The sequence below is a fragment of the Micromesistius poutassou genome (genome assembly GCF_964030765.1).
Source record: "Micromesistius poutassou genome assembly, chromosome: 3".
Classification (NCBI taxonomy): domain Eukaryota; kingdom Metazoa; phylum Chordata; class Actinopteri; order Gadiformes; family Gadidae; genus Micromesistius; species Micromesistius poutassou.
In genome coordinates, this window is record NC_140273.1 from 4,207,727 (window position 1) to 4,229,693 (window position 21,967).

Consider the following 21,967-nt stretch of genomic DNA (forward strand, 5'->3'; position numbering starts at 1 on the left):
CCCCCTGCCCCAGGACAAACACCACCACCACAAGCAGAGGAAGGTGGGCTCGCCGTGTGTGTGTGTGTGTGGTGTGTGTGTGTGTGTGTGTGTGTCTGCGTGCGTGTGTGTGTACTCCCCGTCCCAGGCTCTCTGTGTGTCCACATGTTTTTGTTTCGGCCCCTTGACGCTATTCTGCCATTTTGGAAAGTAGAATTGGTTTTGTTTGTTTGATTCCCGTTAGCTGAGGTCCAGTTTCAGCTCAACGTTTACTTTATTTTTCCATTGATGCGGTGATGCTGATTGAAAACAATGTGCATGTTGGTAGATGAATCAAGTCTAAGATAAAAGCGAACATTCGTCAATGTGACATAATAACATAATATAACTGGGAGTGCGAGTGCGTGTGTGTGTACATGTGTGTGTGTGTGTGTGTGTGTGTGTGCGTGTGTGTGTACGTGTGTGTGTGTGTGTGTGTGTGTGTGTGTGTGTGTGTGTGTGTGTGTGTGTGTTTGCTTTGTGTTTTGGTTGGTGATGTTGGACCGCATGACTTTATGTCTTGAAGCTCATCCGTCCGAGCCTTAGTGGAGCCTAGAGGGACATGATGGATAAACTGTGCTGGTCCTGTGAAGCTCTGTTGGTTGGCGTTAACACTACAGGACATACATTTACATTTAGGGCATTTAGCAAACACTTTTATCCAAAGTGACTTACAATAAGTACATTGTCAGAAGAAAGAGAAACAACAATATATGTTGGTACAGTAAAGATATTCATAGAAACAAGAACTTGCCAGCAAAGCACTTAGAGTTGCTAGGTTAACCCATTTCCTGTATACAACAAAGATAGCGCAGATAAGATACTACACGATGCTAAGTCCTATTTTTAAGTGCCAGACAACACAGTCGTTGAATGTCTAGCTCTGATGTGTTGGTAAACTAAGCCTCATCATTGCTTGTTTGAGGAATACTACACTGTGATGCAGTGGCGGCTGCTGGTCTTTCAAAGAGGGGAAGCTCATTTTCGGCCTACATCATAAAAATTGTCAATTTATTGATACGTAAATTCTGATCTCCTTGTTCCTTTTCAAGCAAATGCTCTGTGACCCTGTCATACCAACTAGTTGTCTTTTCCAGTGACTTGACCAGTGTCCTCTCAATGGCCAGCAGAGCTTTAAACAGGAGAAGCTCCTTTCTACACCTGCAGATGTAGCTCCAATTGTTGCCACTAATGAGAACACTTTGTAAAGCTGAGGCATTGCAGTGTCCAACTCAATGTCTTTAAGGAACGCCAAGAAATCACACAGCTTTCCCCTGTAACCCTGCAAGTCCTGATCTGAATACAGGACTTGAAGTTCAGACCTCCCTGAATCAAAGTGATGGCCATAACTTTTCAGGAGACTTTGGAAGGCTGGAAACACTTGTCTCATGTCATCAAATTTCCCTGGATTGGCTAATTCAAAGAAGGGCATACTTTCCGAATTTGAAAAACGTCAAGGAATCTGTGCCAATATATTGTCAAGGATGGCCATTGCCAGGATTTCTGTAGCGCTCTTGGGGATCCTGCGAATGGGTCAGACGACACTTTCTCATTGGCTCATCTCGTGGGTCTGATGTGAGATCTGCTGCTTTGGTATAAACAGATTGAAAAGCCCCCTCTGACCTCTTCTCTTTGACAAATGCAAGAAGAGACTCAATTCTCTTCTTGCAGTAAAGAAAATCCATAGCCCTCTGCTGGACAATAGCAAAGACCACATCAGTCTCAGAGAAGATTTGTTCATATGTGTACAACATGAACACAAACTCAAAATCCTCACAAAGCCTTTGGCACAATCCAATGTATCGTCATCCATTGTCGTATCTGCAATGATGTTTTAAAATGTCTGCAGGAGGCCATCACAATTGTTTGCCACAGTGCTCACTATCCGAGATGTGAAATTCCATCAAGTAGGAGCGTTTCTGGGCAACTTTGAACAACATGCAGACTCAGAAAGGAAAGGACAGAAAGGACGTCCTCTTTGTGGATTTGGAAAAAAATGTGGCAAACCCAGAGAATGATTCTGCACTCAGGCTGTGTGCATAACAATGCACCAACATTGCACTATTTCTTTCACTTTGGCCTGCAGACCATTGAGAGCTGAAGCAATGACAGCAGCCCCATCATAGGTCTGTGCCACAAGCTTATCCTTAAAATTTTAGCCCTGCATGTTCTCATTTAATAAATTAAAAACAGACTGAACATCTCACCCCCCAGAAACATAAAAAAAATCCAATAAAGCGCCCCTGAATTTTACATGCACCATCCACATTGCAAACAATGACATAGAGTTGGGCATGGCAGGAAATATTAGTTGTTTCATCCACCTGCCATCCAAAAAAGGGAGCATTCTGAATCTCATCTTTGATCTCATCAGTTACGGTGGCTGCAAGAGCAGAGATCAAGTTGTTTTGAATAGTATGGGACATACCAGAAACCACAGTTGAGGACTCGAATTGTGTGGACAGGACAGAGTCATATTTACCGGTAGCTAATGTTTCTGTGAACTCCCTGTAATTCCCCTTGTTGGATGATTCACTACTCTCATCATGTCCTCGAAATGACAGCTCCTGCCAGCCGAGCAAGGAAGTCTAAGGTGGTTTAGGAAGGCTCTATTTTGTTTTACTGTCTCATTATGTTTAGCCACTTGAATTTGAGCACCCTCATTGATTGCATGTTCAACCCTGATCCTGCCCATGCAACTTAATCTTGCACATGCACTCACATGTTCATTGCTGTTTTCATGCCTTTTAAATGCCCTATCAAAGTTAAAAAGATCCCCAAACCCCACTTTCGACCAAACAACACATCCGTGAGATGGTTTCATCAAGAGGCATGGCCAGCAGTACATTTTCTTTGTAACAGCACTTCCAGTCAGCCAGCTAATTTTGTCATACCAGGGGAGCTGAAAGGACCTGTTACCTTTCCCTACTTTTTGCACTATATCAATCTTAGGTGTTGATCTGCCCTGCTGTTTAATTCTTTCTTTCTCCTCGTATGGAAGGCTAGCAAATGGCTTTGCCAAAAGCAGGTCAACAATATTAGCATTGTCTGCCATCGTGTGCAGCTTGTTAGCTGGCACCACCCCTACGACCTAGCCTACTGAATTAATAAACAAACTACCAAAACAATATTAAACTCAAACTATTATGTTAGTTAAATGTTAAATGTTATATCAAAACAAGGATTGTGTTTATAAGTGAAATACACAGCAATTTCGCTGTGGGTTGCAGTTTGTCTTTCAACTAGCATGCAAAATCAGCAATGGGACTGAAGACTGAAGAGAGCTTCGACGACGTTTTATAGTTCAAAATCGCTGTCAATCAAACAGCGACTGTCTTTCGACAGACCCTCCAATCATCACACAGAAGCCCAGCGTCCAGGCCAGCCCTCCTCCATTCACCCGCAGAGACGCTGAGCGTCCGTGGGAGGGACACAATTGCAGCATTATCCAATGACCGTCGACTTTTGACGCACTTAAAAAAGCTGTGCTATGCAGCCCCATTGAAGTCGATGGACGCTGAGCTTCAACAGGCAAATGCGCTGTGACGCTACGGGAATGTATGAGAAGGAAATCGAGTCAGTCGACCTGCGATAAGCAGCTGATTCTGAACAAACCCGTCTTCGAGATGGACGTGTTCTAGCGCATTTTTTGTTTAAATGTTATTACAACAGTATATATTTGACCAATTCATTTTTGAAATTTTAGGGGAAGCTGAGCTTCTGAAATCGCCTTTGCTGTGATTCTAGGACATGTTCGTGTTACATTCTCCCATTGAATTTCCAACTGTTTGCCTTGACTCCTGGAAAGGCGTTTGGTTAGCAGTATCCAAATATCAAAAACACAAACAAACTGCTCTTCCCGCCCCCCAGTCTAATAAAAAAAAAAATTCCCTGTTAATTTTTTCCCCCCCAAAAAAGCGGAGTCTCTTCATAAACAAGCCCTCCTTGCAGCTTTGACGTTTCAATAAAAACGCGTGGCCAAAGATCAGTGGAAAACAAATGGCCGTATCCAGCCCTTGACAGCACATCCCCAGAGTACTCACTTCCCACCATTTCTCCCCTCTCAGAGCCACAAGGACAAGACGCGGCCGAAGGAGCGACACAAGAAGTGTTCCGACAGCCTGGGCTCCCCAGGGGCCGGCGGCATAGACAAGGTAGGGGCCGGCCACTGGGCCTCACCTAATACCTTGATCCGCCTCTCCCCTGTAATTGTCTGAACCGGATACACCAGCACGCCTTTAATAATGATTATAAAGCTTTGTGAACATGGCTAATCGCGGCTGCATTGTGTCCGCTATTGTTGTGTCGGTTGGTAGTTACCGTGTGATGCTTTAGACATTAGACTGCTGCTGTGTTACTGTAGTCAACACAGTGCCCGTTTAGGGGAAAAAATAATGAGAAATTGGTTTTGAAGCCCGCTCCGTAGTCGCAATGCAGTTTACGACTTGTACATCGCAATGCATCATGGGAGTTTTTGATGCCGATACTGTAAATCACAAAAATATAAACTAGGCTTATGAAAACTTTTTTGCTCAGTCATGCATGAGAAATGCTTCGGCTTTTAAAGCCAACAATGTCTCTTCATAACTACAAATCATTTCACGATTAGTTCCTAAACAATGACCGAAGAACCATTACTCACAACACAATAACATCCCATCGCTCCTACGCTTCCTAAATGAAGCGTATGCGATGTACAAGCCTTACAGGGCATCAATGAACATGGGTTCCCCAGCTGTTTGGACTAGTCATGTCTCACCTGGTCCGTCTCTGGCTTCCGTCCTGGGACAGCTTTCTTCCAGTCACCACATCAGCAGCAAGGACAGCGAGGGGAAGTCCAAGAAGCTGAGCTCTCACGGTCTTCCTCACCGCAGCAAAAAGACCGGGAGCAACGGCAAGAGCTGCTCCTCCTCCTCCTGCTCCTCCAGTCCCTTCAACACAGGTACCATATATATAGATATACTCTATACTATCGTTTTTCGGCTGCTCTTTATTACCATTTTATAAATGTTGTTTTGTGTGATACAGGGAACCATTCATGTTTCGAAGGGGGAATCGACAATGTAAATGTAAATGGAATCATCAGGTTTTAAGGTCAACGATGAGCCATCCTGTCTCTGTTGCCCCCCTGTCTGTAGTTAAACTGGACTTAGACATCTCGCTGTGTTTAGTAGGTCTGGGGTTCCCAGACTTACTGACTGAATCCAGAAGGGTACCCACGGTCAATGTGTGATGTCTTCACCAGTTAGGTACCATGGGCCCTGTTGCGTAAAAGTAACATACCCATACTTGGCTGTGTTCCTTCTATTGACTGCTCTGTGAAAAGGGTTCATTAGACCTTTCCTAAGGGCTCCTCAGCTCCAGCACCCCAAATCCATCAGTAAATATGGATCCTCAGTACCAGGCTAGACCTGTGTTCTAACGACTAGACCTGTGTTTAATCATTAGACTTGTGTTTAATCATTAGACCTGTGTTTTAATGACTGACTGTGTTTTAATCACTCAAACTGCTGCATCCTCTCCTCCCTTGTGATCACAGTGTTCGTTGTCTCCCCCTCACAGGCAACTCCTTGTCAGCCCAGGACTTCCACCACTTCTCACCGCCCTCCTCCTCCCGCCCAGAGAGGGACCACGAGAGGGTAGGGGAGGAGCACAGCGGCACAGACGACCGCAAGGAGGAGCGCAAGGAGGAGCGGAGGGAGGCCTTCAAGGAAGACCGCAAGGAGGACAGAAAGGAGGACCGGAAGGAGGACCGGAAGGAGGACCGGAGGGAGGCCTGCAAGGAGGACCGGAAGGAGGACAGGAAGGAGGACCGCAAGGAGGACCGCAAGGAGGACCGCAAGGAGGACCGCAAGGAAGAGCGAAAAGAGGAGCGAAAGGAGGAGCAGCGAAAGGAAGAGCGAAAGGAGGACCGCAAGGAGCGGCACAGGAGGTGCCAGGTGCAGGAGGAGGTGGAGGAAGAGGAGGAGGAGGAGAAGGCAGAGGAGAAGGAGGAGGAGGATGAGGAAGAAGAAGAAGAAGAAGAGGACAGTAAATACCACAAGCCCCCGGCGCTGACTCCCATTGAGGGGCCCCTGTCCGGCCCCCAGGGCCACGACCGCCCGGAGGCCAACGGCAGTCCCTTCGAGACCAAGGTGACCATCTCCACGTTCGGCTCCATCATGCGCATCACCTCCTCCTCGGCGCTGGGCAGCAGCAGCAAGATCCGCAAGATCTCCTCCTCCTCCTCCTCGGGGGAGTACAAGCCGTCCCGGTCGCTCAGCAAGCCCTCCCACCTGACCACGCCCCCCATCCTGGAGGAGGCGGACCCCGAGGGCCAGGACACGGCCCCGCCGCCGCCCCGCGAGCGGAGGCACCGCGGCAACAAGAAGAGCCGCCACGGGCCGGGGCGCCCGCGGGGCAGCAAGAACCGGGAGCGCCGGGGCGGCGGGGGGGAGGGCGAGGAGCGGCACCATCACCGCCACAGCACCGCCCCGAGCCCCGCCCCCACCACGGCCCCTCCCACCCCGGGCGCCTCCTCCTCCTCGCTGTACTCCACCTCGATGCCCTCCGCCCCCCATCCCGCCTTCACCTCCAGCTTGCCCCCCCTCGCCAACACCTCCTCCACCTTCTCCTCACCCCTCTCCTCCTCCTCCTCCTTCTCCACCTCCACCTCCGTCGCCGGCTCGTGTTTTTCCGGCAGCTTCTCCACGAGTCGTGGCAGCGCGTTGCTGGGTTCCGGTGAGTTCTCGGAGTATGTGGTCGCCCCCCCTCCCCAAACCCTCCCCCCCTTGCTTCCTGTGTTCACGACGAGCTGTGCATAGGAACCATCACAGGGTGGAAACAACTGCCAGCATGTGTGATCTGTTAACCTCAGAGTCCCCGTTTGCAGGCGGGTGTTATTTGCAGCCTGTCTGCTGCTCTGGGTGAGAGAGCAGCCCAAGGCAGCCGCAGCGGCCCGAGCGGTGACAGTTTGATCGATGCTCCACATTGTTGTGTTTGATGTTTAAAGAACAGTAAGAAGTTTAAAGAACGGTTTCATTATGAAGACAACAGTGATAGTCTTCTCCGTCCTTGCCTTACCATCTTATCCTGAGCAAGGGAAGATATGACCGGTCTCAGGTTTTACGAAAACAGCTGCTTCTAACTCTATGAATATATTGTCCCACGATAGTTTTTGTTTATCTTGTCTGTTATGCCTCTTTTCCGCCGACAGTACCGGCTGAACTCGCCACGACTTAGTTTGGTTCCAGGCACGTCGTGTTTCCATCTAGAATAAAGTACCTCTTCAACGTGGGCGGGTCGCCATAGCACGCATGCGCGAAACTGCAGTGACGTACTTATCCACGTGACACATAAACAGACCTGGCTACACGCAGGAGTGTTTCCACCTCTGTCACGGTCCACTGAGTGTTCTTGCACGCTGATCCTGCCCCATGTTCAATAATCAATCACTATTGTTGACTGAACGCTGATGCTAGTATTTAAAGACGCCGGGTGTCGGGTGTCAGGCTCGGACGTCGCACCCGTCCAGTGGCGTCTCTCTCTGGCCAATCAGTGGCCAGCAGCCTGTTTACGTCACACAAAAGTATCAGATCAGCTCTCTTGGAACCTCGACGGAGGTGAGACTAAAAAAGTACCAGGTACCTCATTTTGATGATGAGGTACCTGGTACCTGGTACTAGTCGAGGCGTGTTGAGCTGGTACTGTCGGTAGAAAAGGGGCATTACAACTATGGACAAGAGCGACAGTGCTTTTTATGAGAACATCAAATCATTTTAGATTTCCTGCCTGTGTGTGTGTGTGTGCGTGTGTGTGTGTGTGTCTGTGTGTGAGTCGGGGTTAAAATGTACCATATACCAAACGTTTATGATGATGCATGTCTCCATTCAGCCATCGCAGCCATCAACTGTGGCCCCTTCACTGCTCTCTCCTTCTGTCTGCCTTTCTCCCCGTGTCCCTCAGGCATGTACGCCAGCCTGAAGGACCCCCTGTCCCTGGGGGGGGGCATGTGCGGCCCTCCCCTGTCCCTGGGGGCCGGCCTGTGTAGCAGTACCTCTTTGTCCCTGGGAGGGGGCGTGTGCAGCACGGCCCTCTCCACGGGCCTCCTTCCGTCCCACGCGGCTACCCTGTCGTTCCCCTCCGTCAACCCTGCTGCACACACACGGGTACTGAGCGACGAGCCACGCGCGCGCGCACACACACACACACACACACACACACACACACACACACACTTACAACAGAGGGGACGTCGCGGAACACACACAGGTGTCACAGCTCGTCATGCTGATTGTGGGTCTGGCGCTCTTTGTGTACCAGTGCACTAGACTGGTAGACTAAACGAGTGGAGGTGAGTGCAGTGCGTGTGCCCTGCTACATAGAAGCAGAGATATAAACATAGATTGTACGCCGCGAGTTTGAAGAGGCAGGGACGGGCCTGTGAATACAACAGAGAGAGCTGTGGTTTGTCTCTATAATATGAAAAGCACTGTAACGTTCAAACTTCTTCAATAAACCCAGTAGGTCGTCTTTAGATTCATATTAAATCCTAAAATGTATATTCATTTATTTTATTTTATTTTATTTTAATAAATATTTTTGAAATTCACTTCATTTTTATTGTCCCTCGAATAAAAAAATTACTGAATGAAATTCAGGTGAGAAATGATTTACTTAACAGTAATAGTGCTGAATAGTGCTTTTCATCCAGAACAAATACAGCTCTCCCGTTTACTTGTATTTGCTGACAGCCCATCCTCGGCCTCTCCAACGTGGCGCCAACGTAGATTTATTGAAGCAACAGCCGAAGCTGTCAATGTTTATACATCTATAAAATAAGCAGACCCACATTTAGTGATACGAGCGACACCAGTTTTTGTCTTTCAACAATTTTTAGTTCTTTGTCCTACGATGACACCTCTGTTAAAAAAAGTGTGTATCACCTGGGATTTGATCCCAACCCTGTTTGTCTCACGGTGCGGTCGGGTGTTCTCCAGGCTCCTGCGGGCTCCACCTCTTCTTCCTACAGTCTGACCTCCGTCCAGCCCTTCGCCAACTGCTTCTCCGCGGCCCCATCACTGCCACCACTACTGAGCCAGGCCCAGACCTCACTGCCAGGTAGGACCGCGGAGGGAGGCGGGGGGGAGTGGGAGTGGGACTGCAGGGCTGGTCTGTTATCTGTAAACAAGTAGAACAGCTCGACCGAGGCGACCTGGTTTGACATTTTTTTTCCAACATTTCCATGTTGTTAAGATGGCGCCCACAATGTATTCCTCTAACAAAAACAGAAGGAGGCTCTGTTTGTAGTTGTTTGGATGATCCGTTGTCGAGGGAGAGGAAAGCCGCCATGCAGGCAAAGAATCACTTTAACCGGGCACTGCATTTTGGGGTCCAGTGGTTAATTTCTGCCCCCTAGTGGTCAGAAATAAACAAATGCTGCTTTCATTATATTTTATCAGGATTATTACAGTTCCTCTTTGATTAGTGTTGACAAGAAAAACTGTACAGAGGATAAATAGCAATGTCAAAAATGAAAACATTATAAATACCACTATGTCCACATTGCAGCTTTGTGTCTTTCTTTTTTTCCAGAGTCTGACCTCGATGACTGTCGCTTCCCATGCCAGGCCAACTCACCCACAGAGAGCCTCTCCTCACAGTAAGCCTTTTCTTCTATCTGTTAACGTGTGCAAAGGCCACTCATTCAGAATCACCTATGAGACATTCAGTGAACAAGTTGCAGTAACTGAATGTCTCATAGGTTAAAGTGTGCAAAGGCCACTCATTCAGAATCACCTATGAGACATTCAGTGAACAAGTCGTAGTAACTGAAACATCCAGTCAGTGTGTCGCTGAAGGATTTCTCACGAAAAACAAGCCATCATCACATTGGACAAACCTGCTCACAAACGACTGCATCCACTAGGTTATACATGACTAGATGTACTTACGCAGTACTTATACAAATAACTGTATCCCACAATAAGCCAGCACACATCGACATTGTTGGCCATCGTTGCGAAATGAGTTCCACCTCAGGAGGTAGAGCGGGTTGGCTGGTAACTGGAAGGTTGCTAGTTCGATCCCCGACTCCTCCGAGCGTGAGTGTCGAGGTGTCGCTGAGCAAGCCACCTCACCCTGCTCCCGACGAGCTGGCTGTCGCCTTGCATGGCTGACCCCGCCGTCGGTGTGTGACTGTGTGCATGAATGGGTGAATGTAAGGCAATATTGTAAAGCCCTTTGAGTGGCCACTGGTTAGAAAAGCACTGTATAAATGCAGTCCATTTACCATTTACCACCTTGGTGCGTAAACAGGTGCCAGGGACGTCCCCGTCCCGTTGAATTCATGCGCTCATCCTGCAACTCATATAAATGGGTCTCCTCCTCTCCTTCCTGTTTTAAAAAAAAAAAAGTACTTAGCATCGTGTAGCATCTTATCCTAGCAATCTTGTTGTAAACGGGGAATGGGTTAACCTCCCGATTTGTAAGTGCTTGGCATTTGGTTCTATGAGCATCCTTACTGTACCTACAGCGATATATTGTTTCTCTTTCTTCCGATCAAATGTACTCATTGTAAGTCGCTTTGGATAAATGCGTCTGCTAAATGCCCTTAATGTAAATGTCTTCCCTTCCTCCCCTTCCTCCTCACCTGAGGTCTCCCATGAGCTGCCTCCCCCTGCTGTTTGACCTCCGGGACGGCCTGGGCCTGGGCGTGGGCGCGCGCCCGGAGAACGTGCCGGCCGCCAGTGCTCACATCGAGCTCCTGCTGGAGAAGCACGGCAACGGGGAGATGGGCGTCAACAGTGAGTCCCCCCGTGATAGGGCGCGCCGCGGCGGAGGCGGAGCTGGCCGGCCAGAACGCCGTCCACCGCGGTGTGACCGTGCCGTTGTTGTGTACACTGCATGTGTGTACACAACAAGTGTGTTTCTAAAGCGAGCGTTTGAATCACACTAGCCGCGTCTTGATCGTGTATTTAAATAGTAAGTTGACTGTCGTTAGCACTAATCATTAGCACTCATCATCAAATCAGCGTGTTTTAATGAAGAATATAATGAACTTATGTTGAAGTTCAATGGTGGCTTCACGTATTATTTGAAACTACTAGCACGTTTAGCTATTATGTTTCATTAGCATGTTTATAAATCAGCATGTTTTAACTAAGAACCGTTGTTGGAGTTCAATGGTGTCTTCACATATTATTTGAAACCGCTTTAAACAGCACGGTTTAAAGTGATGTTCAGAATAATGTTTGTTTTATTATCGGTGATCTTTTTGTGGTTTGGGACATGTAGTGGCTATTATAAGATTTTATAAAAAATAGTAAATCTAAGAAAGGAAGCACTCTTTGAAGTCCTCAAATTGTACATCAAAGCATGATGCAAGACACTGCAATCCTTTATTCCTTCTATCTGCTACTTTGATAGGCCTATGGGGCTATTTTATATGCTCTTTTATGTTTAAATCTTCTCTGTTTGTCGCAACCAAATTGCTACTGGATGCTATCTGCCCACCACACATTGCGAGTTTTAATATTTTCTGTGTTGCCAATCCAGTGGCTAGCCAGCTACTTGGCGAGCTAGCCACTGGGTTAGTCAGCTCCTGTGCGAGCTAGCCACCGGGTTAGCTAGCTACTGGCCGAGCTAGCTACTGGGTGAACCAGCTACTGGCCAAGCTAGCCACTGGGTTAGCTAGCTACTGGGCGTGCTAGCCACTGGGTTAGCCAGCCACTGGGTTAGCCAGCCACTGGGTTAGCTAGCTATTGGGCGAGCTATCTGTGACTACATTCATTGTTGATGATTGGGTTGCCAGTCCTCCACGCGGTCCGTGTCTTAATCATCATATTCTGAACACTGGCTGCATTAACTATCAACAAACAATCACAATGATTGTCCTCCTCAGGCAACCAGTCACACGTTCAAATGGAGAACCAAAGGATTAACTTTTATTCTGTCTATTCTCCGGTTCACTCTGTCAATTACCCCCACTGTCTTGTGGCTTAAATTTCCTGCCGTGGAGGACTGGCCCAGATAATGCATCAATTATGGATGGAGGTCTGTGATAACAAACTGTGTCTTTGCCAAGAGTCTGAGATTTGTTGATCTATTTATAGTATACAGATTACATCCAATATTCCCACAGTGTCGCACATCTGTATCTGTAAATATCTAGGCTACCAAACACCTCAAAGCCTTTCCCTTGTTCACAGGGATCTCTTAAAGGTGTTGTCAGTAAGGTTTGAGTGTTGGAGCCGAAAATTGCATGATTTATAAAAATACACAAACAAAGAAAAACGTCCTTCTCTGCCCCCTCCCGCCCTACATTTCTCCACCATTGAGAAACGTTGCGTTTATCAATTTCTCAACCAATCAGGGAAGAGATGCCCTGATTGGCCAGAAAGACAGGGGTGTTCTAAAACTGAAATGGTCTCATACAGAGGCAGCCACAGATATCCTCTCAGATAATATTTCACTCACTAACTGCTGATGGATTGCTGTGGCAATTCTAACTAGGGGTGGGAATCACAGGGTACCTGACGACACGTATGCGATACATGGCCGGCGATACTGATATTATCGCGATACAGCGATTATGCAATAATCTACATATTGTTAGACAATCCTGTAACGACACATCACGATATATGTCTAACGATGAATACAAAATTACTGTGAAAAGGTGAAGTGCTGGATTCCGGTCTTTATTCATGGTCCAAACTGAGTTTTTCAATTACTCGTCTTTGGCTAGTTATCTTGAGTTCAAGTTTCCTTCATTCGTGTGTTCAGCACCATCTCGAGGAGCATGGAAATCTGTATAGAGTGCCTTATATTATTAATTCAAATATCGATATTTGGGGCAATATATCCTGTCTAACTCTTCAGGAATAAAGCATAAAAATACAAAATAAATTATTAAAAATATATATATTTATCGATATTTGGCACCAGTGTATCGATACTCGTATCACACAAAGAAGGGCGAAGATATATCACTGTATTGATATATTTATCCCAACCCTAATTCTAACCAATCACAATCTACTCATAGCTCTCTGTTTCCCCCACCTCACAAACAGAGAGCTGTGATTTGGCCGAATATCAATATAATATTTTTTGGATTTGTAATTTTCTTTTGTATTTTTATGCTTTATTCCTGCTGCTGTAGTCGTGGACATGCTGCAGTCGCTGCACTCCCTTCAGCAGGAGAACCAGCGGCTGCAGGACCAGATCCTGGGCCTTGCCGCCAAGAAGGAGCGTCTGCAGCTGCTCAATGTGGACCTGGCCGCGCCCTTCCCTCCGCACGCCCTCGCCCACCCGGGCTCCCTGTACGCCTCGGCCCAGGTCAACTTCCTCTCCTCGGCCCACGGTAGGTCCACGTCAGTGATGGTTGAGATTTGGGGAGATTTGGTTTGCAGCCAGGGATTATGTTTACATTTTTACATTTAGGGTGTTGAGCAGACGCTTTTATCCAAAGTGACTTACAATAAGAACATTAGTCAGAAGAAAGAGAAACAATATATCGCTGTCGGTTAGGATGTTCATAGAAACAAGTGCCAAGCACTAACAATCACTAGGTTAACCCACTCCCCATTATCCTAGCTATCTCCTAGCTAGAGATAGCTAGGATAATGTTAAATAAAGTAATTCAAATGAGAGGATCCAAAACACAACATCTGCAGCCAACAGTAAGGACAACAGCAACACAGCCGACAATAATAATAACACAATGAAAAACACGAGCTCACGTGAGAGTTAGAGATACAGTGCAATACTTGGAACAGAGGGAGACCAGAGAAGGTTCAGAAAGTTGTTTTTATCTATAAAGACAACAGCTTCTCGAGTCTCCTCATACCATCAGTTGTGGTAATTTGGCTAATCGGAACACAGATAACTGCTTTTTTGTTTGAGGTGAGTACTCGTTTGCAGCTATCGTAATATGTTGTTTAACCAGCTTAACGTTAGGTAACTAGTTGCGAAAAATAATGTTACCTTGCCAAATCAAAGTTGAACCGTGTTAAATTACACGTTAATGGACATCAGTGTACTACCAGTTCCTTACACTGGTGTCGGTCTTCGTCTTCCTGTTAAAATCACACAAATATACTTCTGCCTCCAGAACCCATTAGGTTTACACACGTGTCACTTTTTTCACCTCATATGAGTGTGCAGGGCTGATATAATACATAATTATACCAGATCATATGCCGTATTATATTGTAATCCCATCTAACAATCACAGCTGTTCTGAGTTACATGCCCTTCAATATACACTAGGCATACTGCTCCAATATTAATAGAAAATAAACCGCTTCCTTCTAGAAGCCCTGAGAAAAGCCGGTGTCGATGTGTTGTGACTTTCCAGACTTAGCTCCAAGTCGCTCTGGTTGTGTGCCCGTTGTTCCCATAGAAACCCTGTGCACCAATAAGAGTCCTCTGTCCAAAGCCTGCTTCCTGAATGACACCTCCTTCGTTACCTCCTCCGAGGTGAGAGCCTGGACCTCATTCTGTCTTCCCCCCCCCCCCCCCCATATCCCGGTCCAATAGTACTCGTACATCACCCTGTTTATGTGTCATAGATTCATGGGTCACACTGTACAAAAAGGGTACATAACTTAATGAGTAGTATCAACATCATCATCAACCAATTAGTATTGGTTGATGCAGTAATAAGCATGTTATATAGTGTTAGCTTTGGGGTTGGGGTTAGGGGTACTGGGTTAGGGTTGGGTTTTTGTATTTTAGTTCTTAAAGTTACTCTAGATCCTAGATTATTTCCAATTTGCAACTTGCAGTGCATTTAATCTCAAATAAAAGGGATTTGCAAAAACACTTTTGAAAGTCAACTTGAAATATTATACAACTTGGAGGTGTTGTATCTAAAAACAGTTAACAAATTATATATAATACAACTGTAGTCAACGAGCATCACATGAACATATGTTGTTACCTTGTCCCATTTTCCCTTTAAAAGTCTATAAAACAAACCAGTAGAAGATATGATTTAATCGTTCTGTGTTCTTTTACATCTCCATCTTTCCTCCAGGAGCTGCACTCCGGCAGTCCGTCCCGCAGTAGCTCCTCCCTCTCCTTCCAGAGCACCCCGCCCCCGCAGCAGAGCCCCGCCCCCTTCGGCCAGCCCCTGCTGAACGGCCTGGGCCGGGGGGGGCTGTGTGACGGGCTTCTGGGCGGGCAGGCCGGCCACTCCACCCTCCCCCTGCCCGGGAGTCCTCAGCTGGGCCTGACCAGCGTGCTGGGCGGTCTCAACGGGGTCATCCAGTCCCCCGTGCACAACGCCCCCCCGCAGCCCACACTCCCTGCCCTCCGGCCCCAGCCGCCCCCACTCAATGCCCAGGCTCTGGCCCAGGGCCTTCAGCTGCCCAAGAGCCTGAGCCCGTACGTTTAGTAGCTTATCCTTCAGCCCAGAGTCAATAGTAAATAGCATTTATACAGCACTTTTCTAACCAGTGGCCACTCAAAGCGCTTTTACAATATTGCCAAACATTCACTCATTCATACACATTCATACACCGACGGCGGTGTCAACCATGCAAGGCGTCAGCCAGCTCGTCGGGAGCAGTTAGGGTGAGGTGTCTTGCTCAGGGACACCTCTGCACTCAGTTAGGAGGAGCCGGGGATCGAACTAGAAACCTTCTGGTTACCAGCCAACCAACCCGCTCTATCTCTTAAGCTACTGCCGCCAATCCTAGTCAGTAGAGACGCAGCGAGACAAAGGCTTGTTGCCGAACTGTCGCCAACGGGTTGTTTGTTTTCGTCGTTAATAACAGTTGAGTCGTGTTTTGGCTGCCCCTGCTGGATTTGATGTCTGCCCGCAGACCCGCTCTATTTAAACCCATTATTAGTATTAAGTCCCTGTGTTTCCTGGGATCAGGCAGTGTCTGCTGGTGGCGCTGCAGATGTTAGCACGCTGCTGGGCTACCTGGCTGCTAGTTGGGCGTCAGTAGCTCAGGATGTAGAGCGGTAATCGGAAGGTTGCTAGTTCGATCCCCAGCTCCTCCTGAGCTGAGTGTCGAGGTTAGCTAGCTACTGGCTGAGCTAGCAACTGGGTTAGCTAGCTTCTGGGCTTGCTAGCCACTGGGTTAGCCAGCTACAGGGCAAGCTAGCCACTGGGTTAGCCAGCTGATAGGCGAGCTATCTCTAACTACATCCATTGTTGCTGATTGTGTTGCAGGTCCTCCATGCTGTCCGAGCAGCAGAAGCAGTTGCTCCTCCAGCAACAGCAGCAGCAGCTCCAGCAGTTCCTCACGTCGCAGAACTTCACTTCTGTAAGAACACACTTCTGTAAAGCCTGATTCACAATGCATGCGTCCGTCGACGGATCTCATTGACTTTGCATGGGGCGCTCTCGAAATGCATTGTGGGTCCGTCCGTTCTGTCGGCTCCGTTGCCTGCGTCAAAAAGTTTCAACTTTTCGGGCCGTGACGGATCCGTCGGCCAATCAGATCGCATTATGCAAATATACGCCAATACACTGTCCAATGAAATCACCTTTGTAATACAACCCGGGAAAACACATGGATATGTCAAAAAGCCCCCATCCGTCGACTGACGGAGGTAGTGTGAATGTAAGGTAACCTTAACTGTAACCGTAACCGTACCGTACCTTACCTTCCATCACACCTACACTACCGTTCGTTTGGGGTTTGGGGTCACGCAGTTTTCCATGAAAACTCACACTTTTATTCAACAGTTCAGCTGTGCTAACATAGTTGCACAAGGGTTTTCTAATCATCATTAGCCGTTTAACATGTTTAGCTAAACAATGTACCATTAGAACACAGGAGTGATGGTTGCTGGAAATTGGCGTCTGTACACCTGTGGAGATAGCCCATAAAAAAATCAGCCGTTTCCAGCTAGAATAGTCATTTACCACATTAACAATGTCTAGACTGTATTTCTAATTAATTGAAAGTTATCCTCATTGAAAAAAAAGTGCTTTTCTTTAAGTGACCCCAAACTTTTGAATCGTAATGTAAATGCAAACTTAACGGCATTTTTAGCATGTTCATATGCGCCTTGTGTTGGTAAATGGTCTGATCCTATCCTTCATTTGAGAGTCTCTATGTTAACATATCATCACAACCACTTAAGAGTGATGGTGTATAATATATAAATAATTATTATTTACTGAATCAAACAAGCAGGGAGCTCATTGCCAAAGGGAATGTAGCTGTCCATGCTACACACCACCAGGGGGCTTTTACTGGACTCCTCTAGACAAGGACAAAGGGTGGTGATGTTGGAAAACCAGTTTATTTAAAAGTTAATCCACAATAATGCGTGACCATGATGCCATGCAGGAGATATTCTTACGCCTGTGTGTGTGTGGTGAAAGCTGGTTTAACCTGTTGCACATTGATCAGTCAATGCAGACAGGTGTGCAGCCTCACACAGGCCCAGAGTCCAATCAGTCTGACTCGGGCCAGGTGAGGCTGCTTCAGCCAGCCGTCAACCACGCACACTCCACAGGAATGTCATGATTTCCTGTTAAAAGTTATAGCATGTATATTGTTACAGTATAAGTTCATATCACAGTGCTCACCTGCTCCCCCTACTGGCCCCTGCAGGAGCAGCAGGTGGTGGTGTACCAGATGTTGCAGCAACAGAGACAAAGAGAGCTACAGCGCCTCACACTGACGGGGGCGCTCAGCTCCACCTCGGCCTCCACCATGATCGCCCAGGCCCCCGTCCTGCTGTCCTCCACCACCACCACCACCACCCCGCTGCCTGGTAGTCAAGGCAACGCAGCTGGCCTGTTGGGGCTGCAAGAGACTGCACTCCACAAGACCGGGGTGAGTGAGAGCCAGCACAGTGGTAGTTATGGTCTAACTTACTAAAGAACTACATAACTAAAGTTATGGTCACTTTAGTGGGAAACTTGGGAATAGTTTTATGCTATGGTTATGGTCAACTAAAGTGACCATAACTTTAGTTAGGCAAGGCAAGGCAACTTTAATCATATGGCACTTTTCATACACGAGGCAGACTCAAAGTATTTCACATTGTCATACAATACAACATGATCATACAATAAAATTAAATAATAAAAGAAAATCCATAAGTAAAAGAAAACAAGGGCAAAGTTAAAGAAATGCATTGTAGAAAGTGCAATGTATTTAAGATGTTATGGTTATGGTCAACTCATAACCATAACCATAACATAACACTGTGATGGTTGGGAAATGTCTCATGTTTCTGTTCATCTGGAGTATAATTATGTCTTAAATTTCAGGCCGCAGGTGAGAAAGGTGGCGACAAGAACGGGTAGCTGGCCGGCCCGCGGCAGGACTTACACAGGTCATTGATTGGAAGTAGCTTAAATCAGGATGGATCAGGTGTAACTGAAACTGTGCTGCACCTTGAAGAACAGAGGTAAACGCTGGTACCTCATGTGAGACTTTTTTTAACAGTCTTCTCTTGTTTTTTTATTATCATCTCTATCTTACGGCCTGTTTTTATGAATGTATCATGGGATGGAGTTTAAGGTGAAGCGTTTCTTTGGTATATTTGTGTTTATGTTTTTTTTATATTATTTCCGTGGTTCCTCTACTATTGTTGTGTAGGCAGCTTACAGAGAGCATGAATACAGTGGTCTCTGATTGAATTGCACTAATTTGTTGACTAGACCAATTGAGCAGCTTTTCCGTCGGCTTGGAGCCTATCCCTGAAGCTGGTCAGAGGTCTCAACGGATAAGACCCGCCTATGAGTTTGAACTATATATCTATAAATGAAAAACACTCCTCATTCGACTGCTCACGCCTTGACTGTGGTTCACGTCCCCAATGCCTGGACCAACAGTACCACCCAGCCGGGTTCAGTCTCTGGACCACCGTGGTTCTTGTCCCCAATGCCTGGACCAACAGTACCACCTAGCCGGGTCAGTCTCTGGACCATTCGAACTTTGATCTCACGTCACCTCACGAAACCTCAGAAGTCTTCCTTCTTGACACCCTCCCGCCCTCCCCTTTGTTTACACCTCACTCAAAAAATTCTATATATTGCTGCGTCCTACTAGCACTTATTGTTTGATTAATAATGACGCCACCGTTTTGACATGTTGGCGCTTTGTTACCGTCACACTGTTTTGAAAGAATCGTGACCTCAGAAGTGGTTACCGGGATTGCTTTCCTTACCGAATAAATATAGTTTGAGTGGAATTCGTTGCATTGCGACAATTGTCTAATTTATAATTCAAATGCCTTTCTGGTATTAAATTGAGTTCCCTTTTTAAATATGACTGGAAGCTAAACCAACATGTCAAAAATGTCCTCTTTTGTTCAATCCCTTGTAGGAATTTATAGATAAATTATATCCCACATGTTGCTAGCGAGATTAAGCAGGCTAAACCAAACTTTTGCAACTTGTAAGAAGAAATTAACTGTATATCTTAAACCAGTGAGCACTTTGCGTATTAGTAGCGAGCAGAGACAAGTTAATCATCAACAAAGTACCTTCTCTGAAGAAGTTTGGTACTTACGGGCCAATAGGGGCTGTCACGTTCCTTGTGTAAATGAAGATTTTGCACTCTGTACAGGGGCCTGTACCAGAAAGCTGACATTAAGCTAACATTCTGTTCCTAAGGAATCTCAGAATGGTGTGAATTGTAATGGTTCTTAAAGGTGTTGTGTTTAGGATTTAGTGGCATCTAGTGGCGAGGTTGTGGAAATGCAACCGACTGATCTTCACCCTTCCCCATCGAAGAAAAATAAGTTATGGTGGCCTGTAAGGTGCCTGTCGGTACTTCCAAAATGATGTCACCATCTACGACAGCGTTGGGTGGCCAAATGTCAAGTGATGAGGTTCCTTGAAAAAAATTTAGTTATTAAATCTATTAAATAGGTTACCGTTTACAAGTAAGATATTATTAGAGATGAGATAACGGATTATGATTAAATCGCTATCTCGCCATCTCTAGAGCCCTTTTGTCCATTCTAGGCTACCGTAGAAACATGGTGGTGGAACATGGCGGGCTCCGTGGCAGAGGCCCCGCCCCCTATGTAGATATAAAGGGCTCGTTCTAAGATTCCGAAAACACAACGATTTGTGTTTTCATGGAATATTACACTTATTAAAACTACTTCTGCCAAGTCCATTCTACTAGGTGCCACTCAATCCTACTCACTGCACTGCTAAAACCTGCCCGAGAATGGACACTTTTCACTGTTCACACTGAAACCTACACAGGGTTAAGTGAACACAAACTCCAAAAAGACCTGACGTTCCCCGTTTGTGCTCAGTCTATTTCTCCTAAACCGCTTCCTCAAACAGGCCCCTGAAGTCTATGTTGGGTTTAGATTAGTTTAGTCGTTGCTTTCTTTTTGTATTTATTTTCTACTCAAACACTTAGATACTGTATGTTTTTCTGCTCAGCATTTCAATGTTAATTTAGCAATACTGGATAGTTAATGCCTTAATGATGCTAGATATAAAGAAAAAAAAATCAAGAGCCCAAAGGCTCACTCCTTTCTCCCCTGTTTTTTACTTTGATATTGTCTTTTATACAGGGTATGTGGTGGATTTAGTAACATTAAAGCACTCTTCCACACCCATTTCTAGTTTATATAGGCAACGGTGATAACAGTTGAACGATGTGAAGAACTGTAGTTGATAAAAATGTCTATTCATTTTGTATTGTAAGTATATCTTAAGATGATGCAATGTTATTTTTCTTGCTGTGTACCTTGAAGAGGAGAGAGAAAAAAAAGACCTAATTGTCGTTTTCAAACCAGTCACAAAGCAGTCACGGCAGATGTTAGCATTAGCGTACGTTCTGACTGACTGACACACGGTTAAGGAGGGCTGGTGTGTCGGGGCTAGGCTCACCAGTGTAGCTGTTAACATCTTTATTAACAGTGCAATGCTTGTGTTACTAAACTACACCGGCTGACCTTTACTGCTGTGTTCTGCAGAGGCCCGAGTTTCTAACCCAACGCTTTTACTCTGAAAAGCTTCTCTCCCCCTACAGTCCACTTTACAGTGAGGCCCATCTGTCAAGCTCATTGACTGATGAAGGCTACCTTTTAGTACCTCAGACTATTCGATTCTCGTCACTCTTACCGCTCATTCTGGTCTATCGTTCCATGTGATATATACAATATCAATAGTAATCTCCCATACATGTGATGTCTGTATTCCAGATGTGTTTTTTTTTTTTTAACTTGTCATCAGGAAACTTCAAGAAGCCTATCATTATGGTAACAAATACTGTAGCAATGACTGAAGGAGAATGTTCATGTCGATAACCCATGAGCCTACACGTTGACATGCATTTGTGAATTTATGAGTTTGTACCAAGTAGCCTATGTTTTTTTTTATGAGTTTCACGACCGAAGCGACATTTAAGACATGTACAAAAGCTTGACTGAGTACTGCAAAGGATTTTTTAAGGGTTTCTTTCCCATGTTGCACTGGGGCATTTAGGCCCGCTTGTATAACGTTACCTGTTTTGTTTTCTGTTTTTTTTCCTTTTTGGGGTTATTTCCATTTAGTACTTTTCTATTTTTTGGAGTAAAGGTTGTATACTATAGTGTATGTTTGTGTAAAACACATCCGTTCTTTAGGATTTGGCGCTTGGGTAACCCATGTCATCATTGTTGTAGGCCTACTGTGTTTCCTTTTGTGTATTACAACAGTTCTTAACAGCTGGCATTGAATGATGTTGGACAAAGAATGAGTTTCCATTGGCATTAGAATTGCATGAAATGTGATTTTAAACTCTCAAATGTATTGCTAAATACCAATTATAACTATGCATAGATTTTAAATGCATTGTTCCCTGAAAAAATCACAAAGCACTGAATTTTGAAAAGGACAAGCACGTTGTCATTAAACATTGTATTTATTGATCATTGATCAAAAAGGAATTAGACAATATTCTGAGTAATTGCCCCATAGGCTGAATTATTTTGATATTTTTGTGTGTAAAATAAAAAATAATGTATTAAGACAACA

General features: G+C 45.8%; 1 protein-coding gene across 4 annotated transcripts in view; it reads left to right on the plus strand.

Moving 5' to 3' along the window:
* The window catches only part of LOC311341207 (protein AF-17-like), a 27,791-nt gene extending 5,867 nt beyond the window's left edge, over positions 1-21,924 (plus strand). For all 4 annotated transcript variants that reach the window (XM_084466096.1, XM_084466097.1, XM_084466098.1 and 1 more), the window contains exons 7-20: positions 1-43; positions 4,086-4,172; positions 4,810-4,960; positions 5,581-6,738; positions 7,963-8,165; positions 8,997-9,117; positions 9,592-9,658; positions 10,654-10,802; positions 13,163-13,363; positions 14,405-14,481; positions 15,041-15,390; positions 16,187-16,280; positions 17,583-17,807; positions 18,248-21,924. The exon at positions 1-43 is cut by the window's left edge. In XM_084466096.1, coding sequence (XP_084322222.1) covers positions 1-43; positions 4,086-4,172; positions 4,810-4,960; positions 5,581-6,738; positions 7,963-8,165; positions 8,997-9,117; positions 9,592-9,658; positions 10,654-10,802; positions 13,163-13,363; positions 14,405-14,481; positions 15,041-15,390; positions 16,187-16,280; positions 17,583-17,807; positions 18,248-18,283 — 2,962 coding nt within the window. In that variant the 3' untranslated portion in view covers positions 18,284-21,924. The remainder of the gene's footprint in view (positions 44-4,085; positions 4,173-4,809; positions 4,961-5,580; positions 6,739-7,962; positions 8,166-8,996; positions 9,118-9,591; positions 9,659-10,653; positions 10,803-13,162; positions 13,364-14,404; positions 14,482-15,040; positions 15,391-16,186; positions 16,281-17,582; positions 17,808-18,247) is intronic.
* The last annotated feature ends 43 nt before the right edge of the window (positions 21,925-21,967 follow it).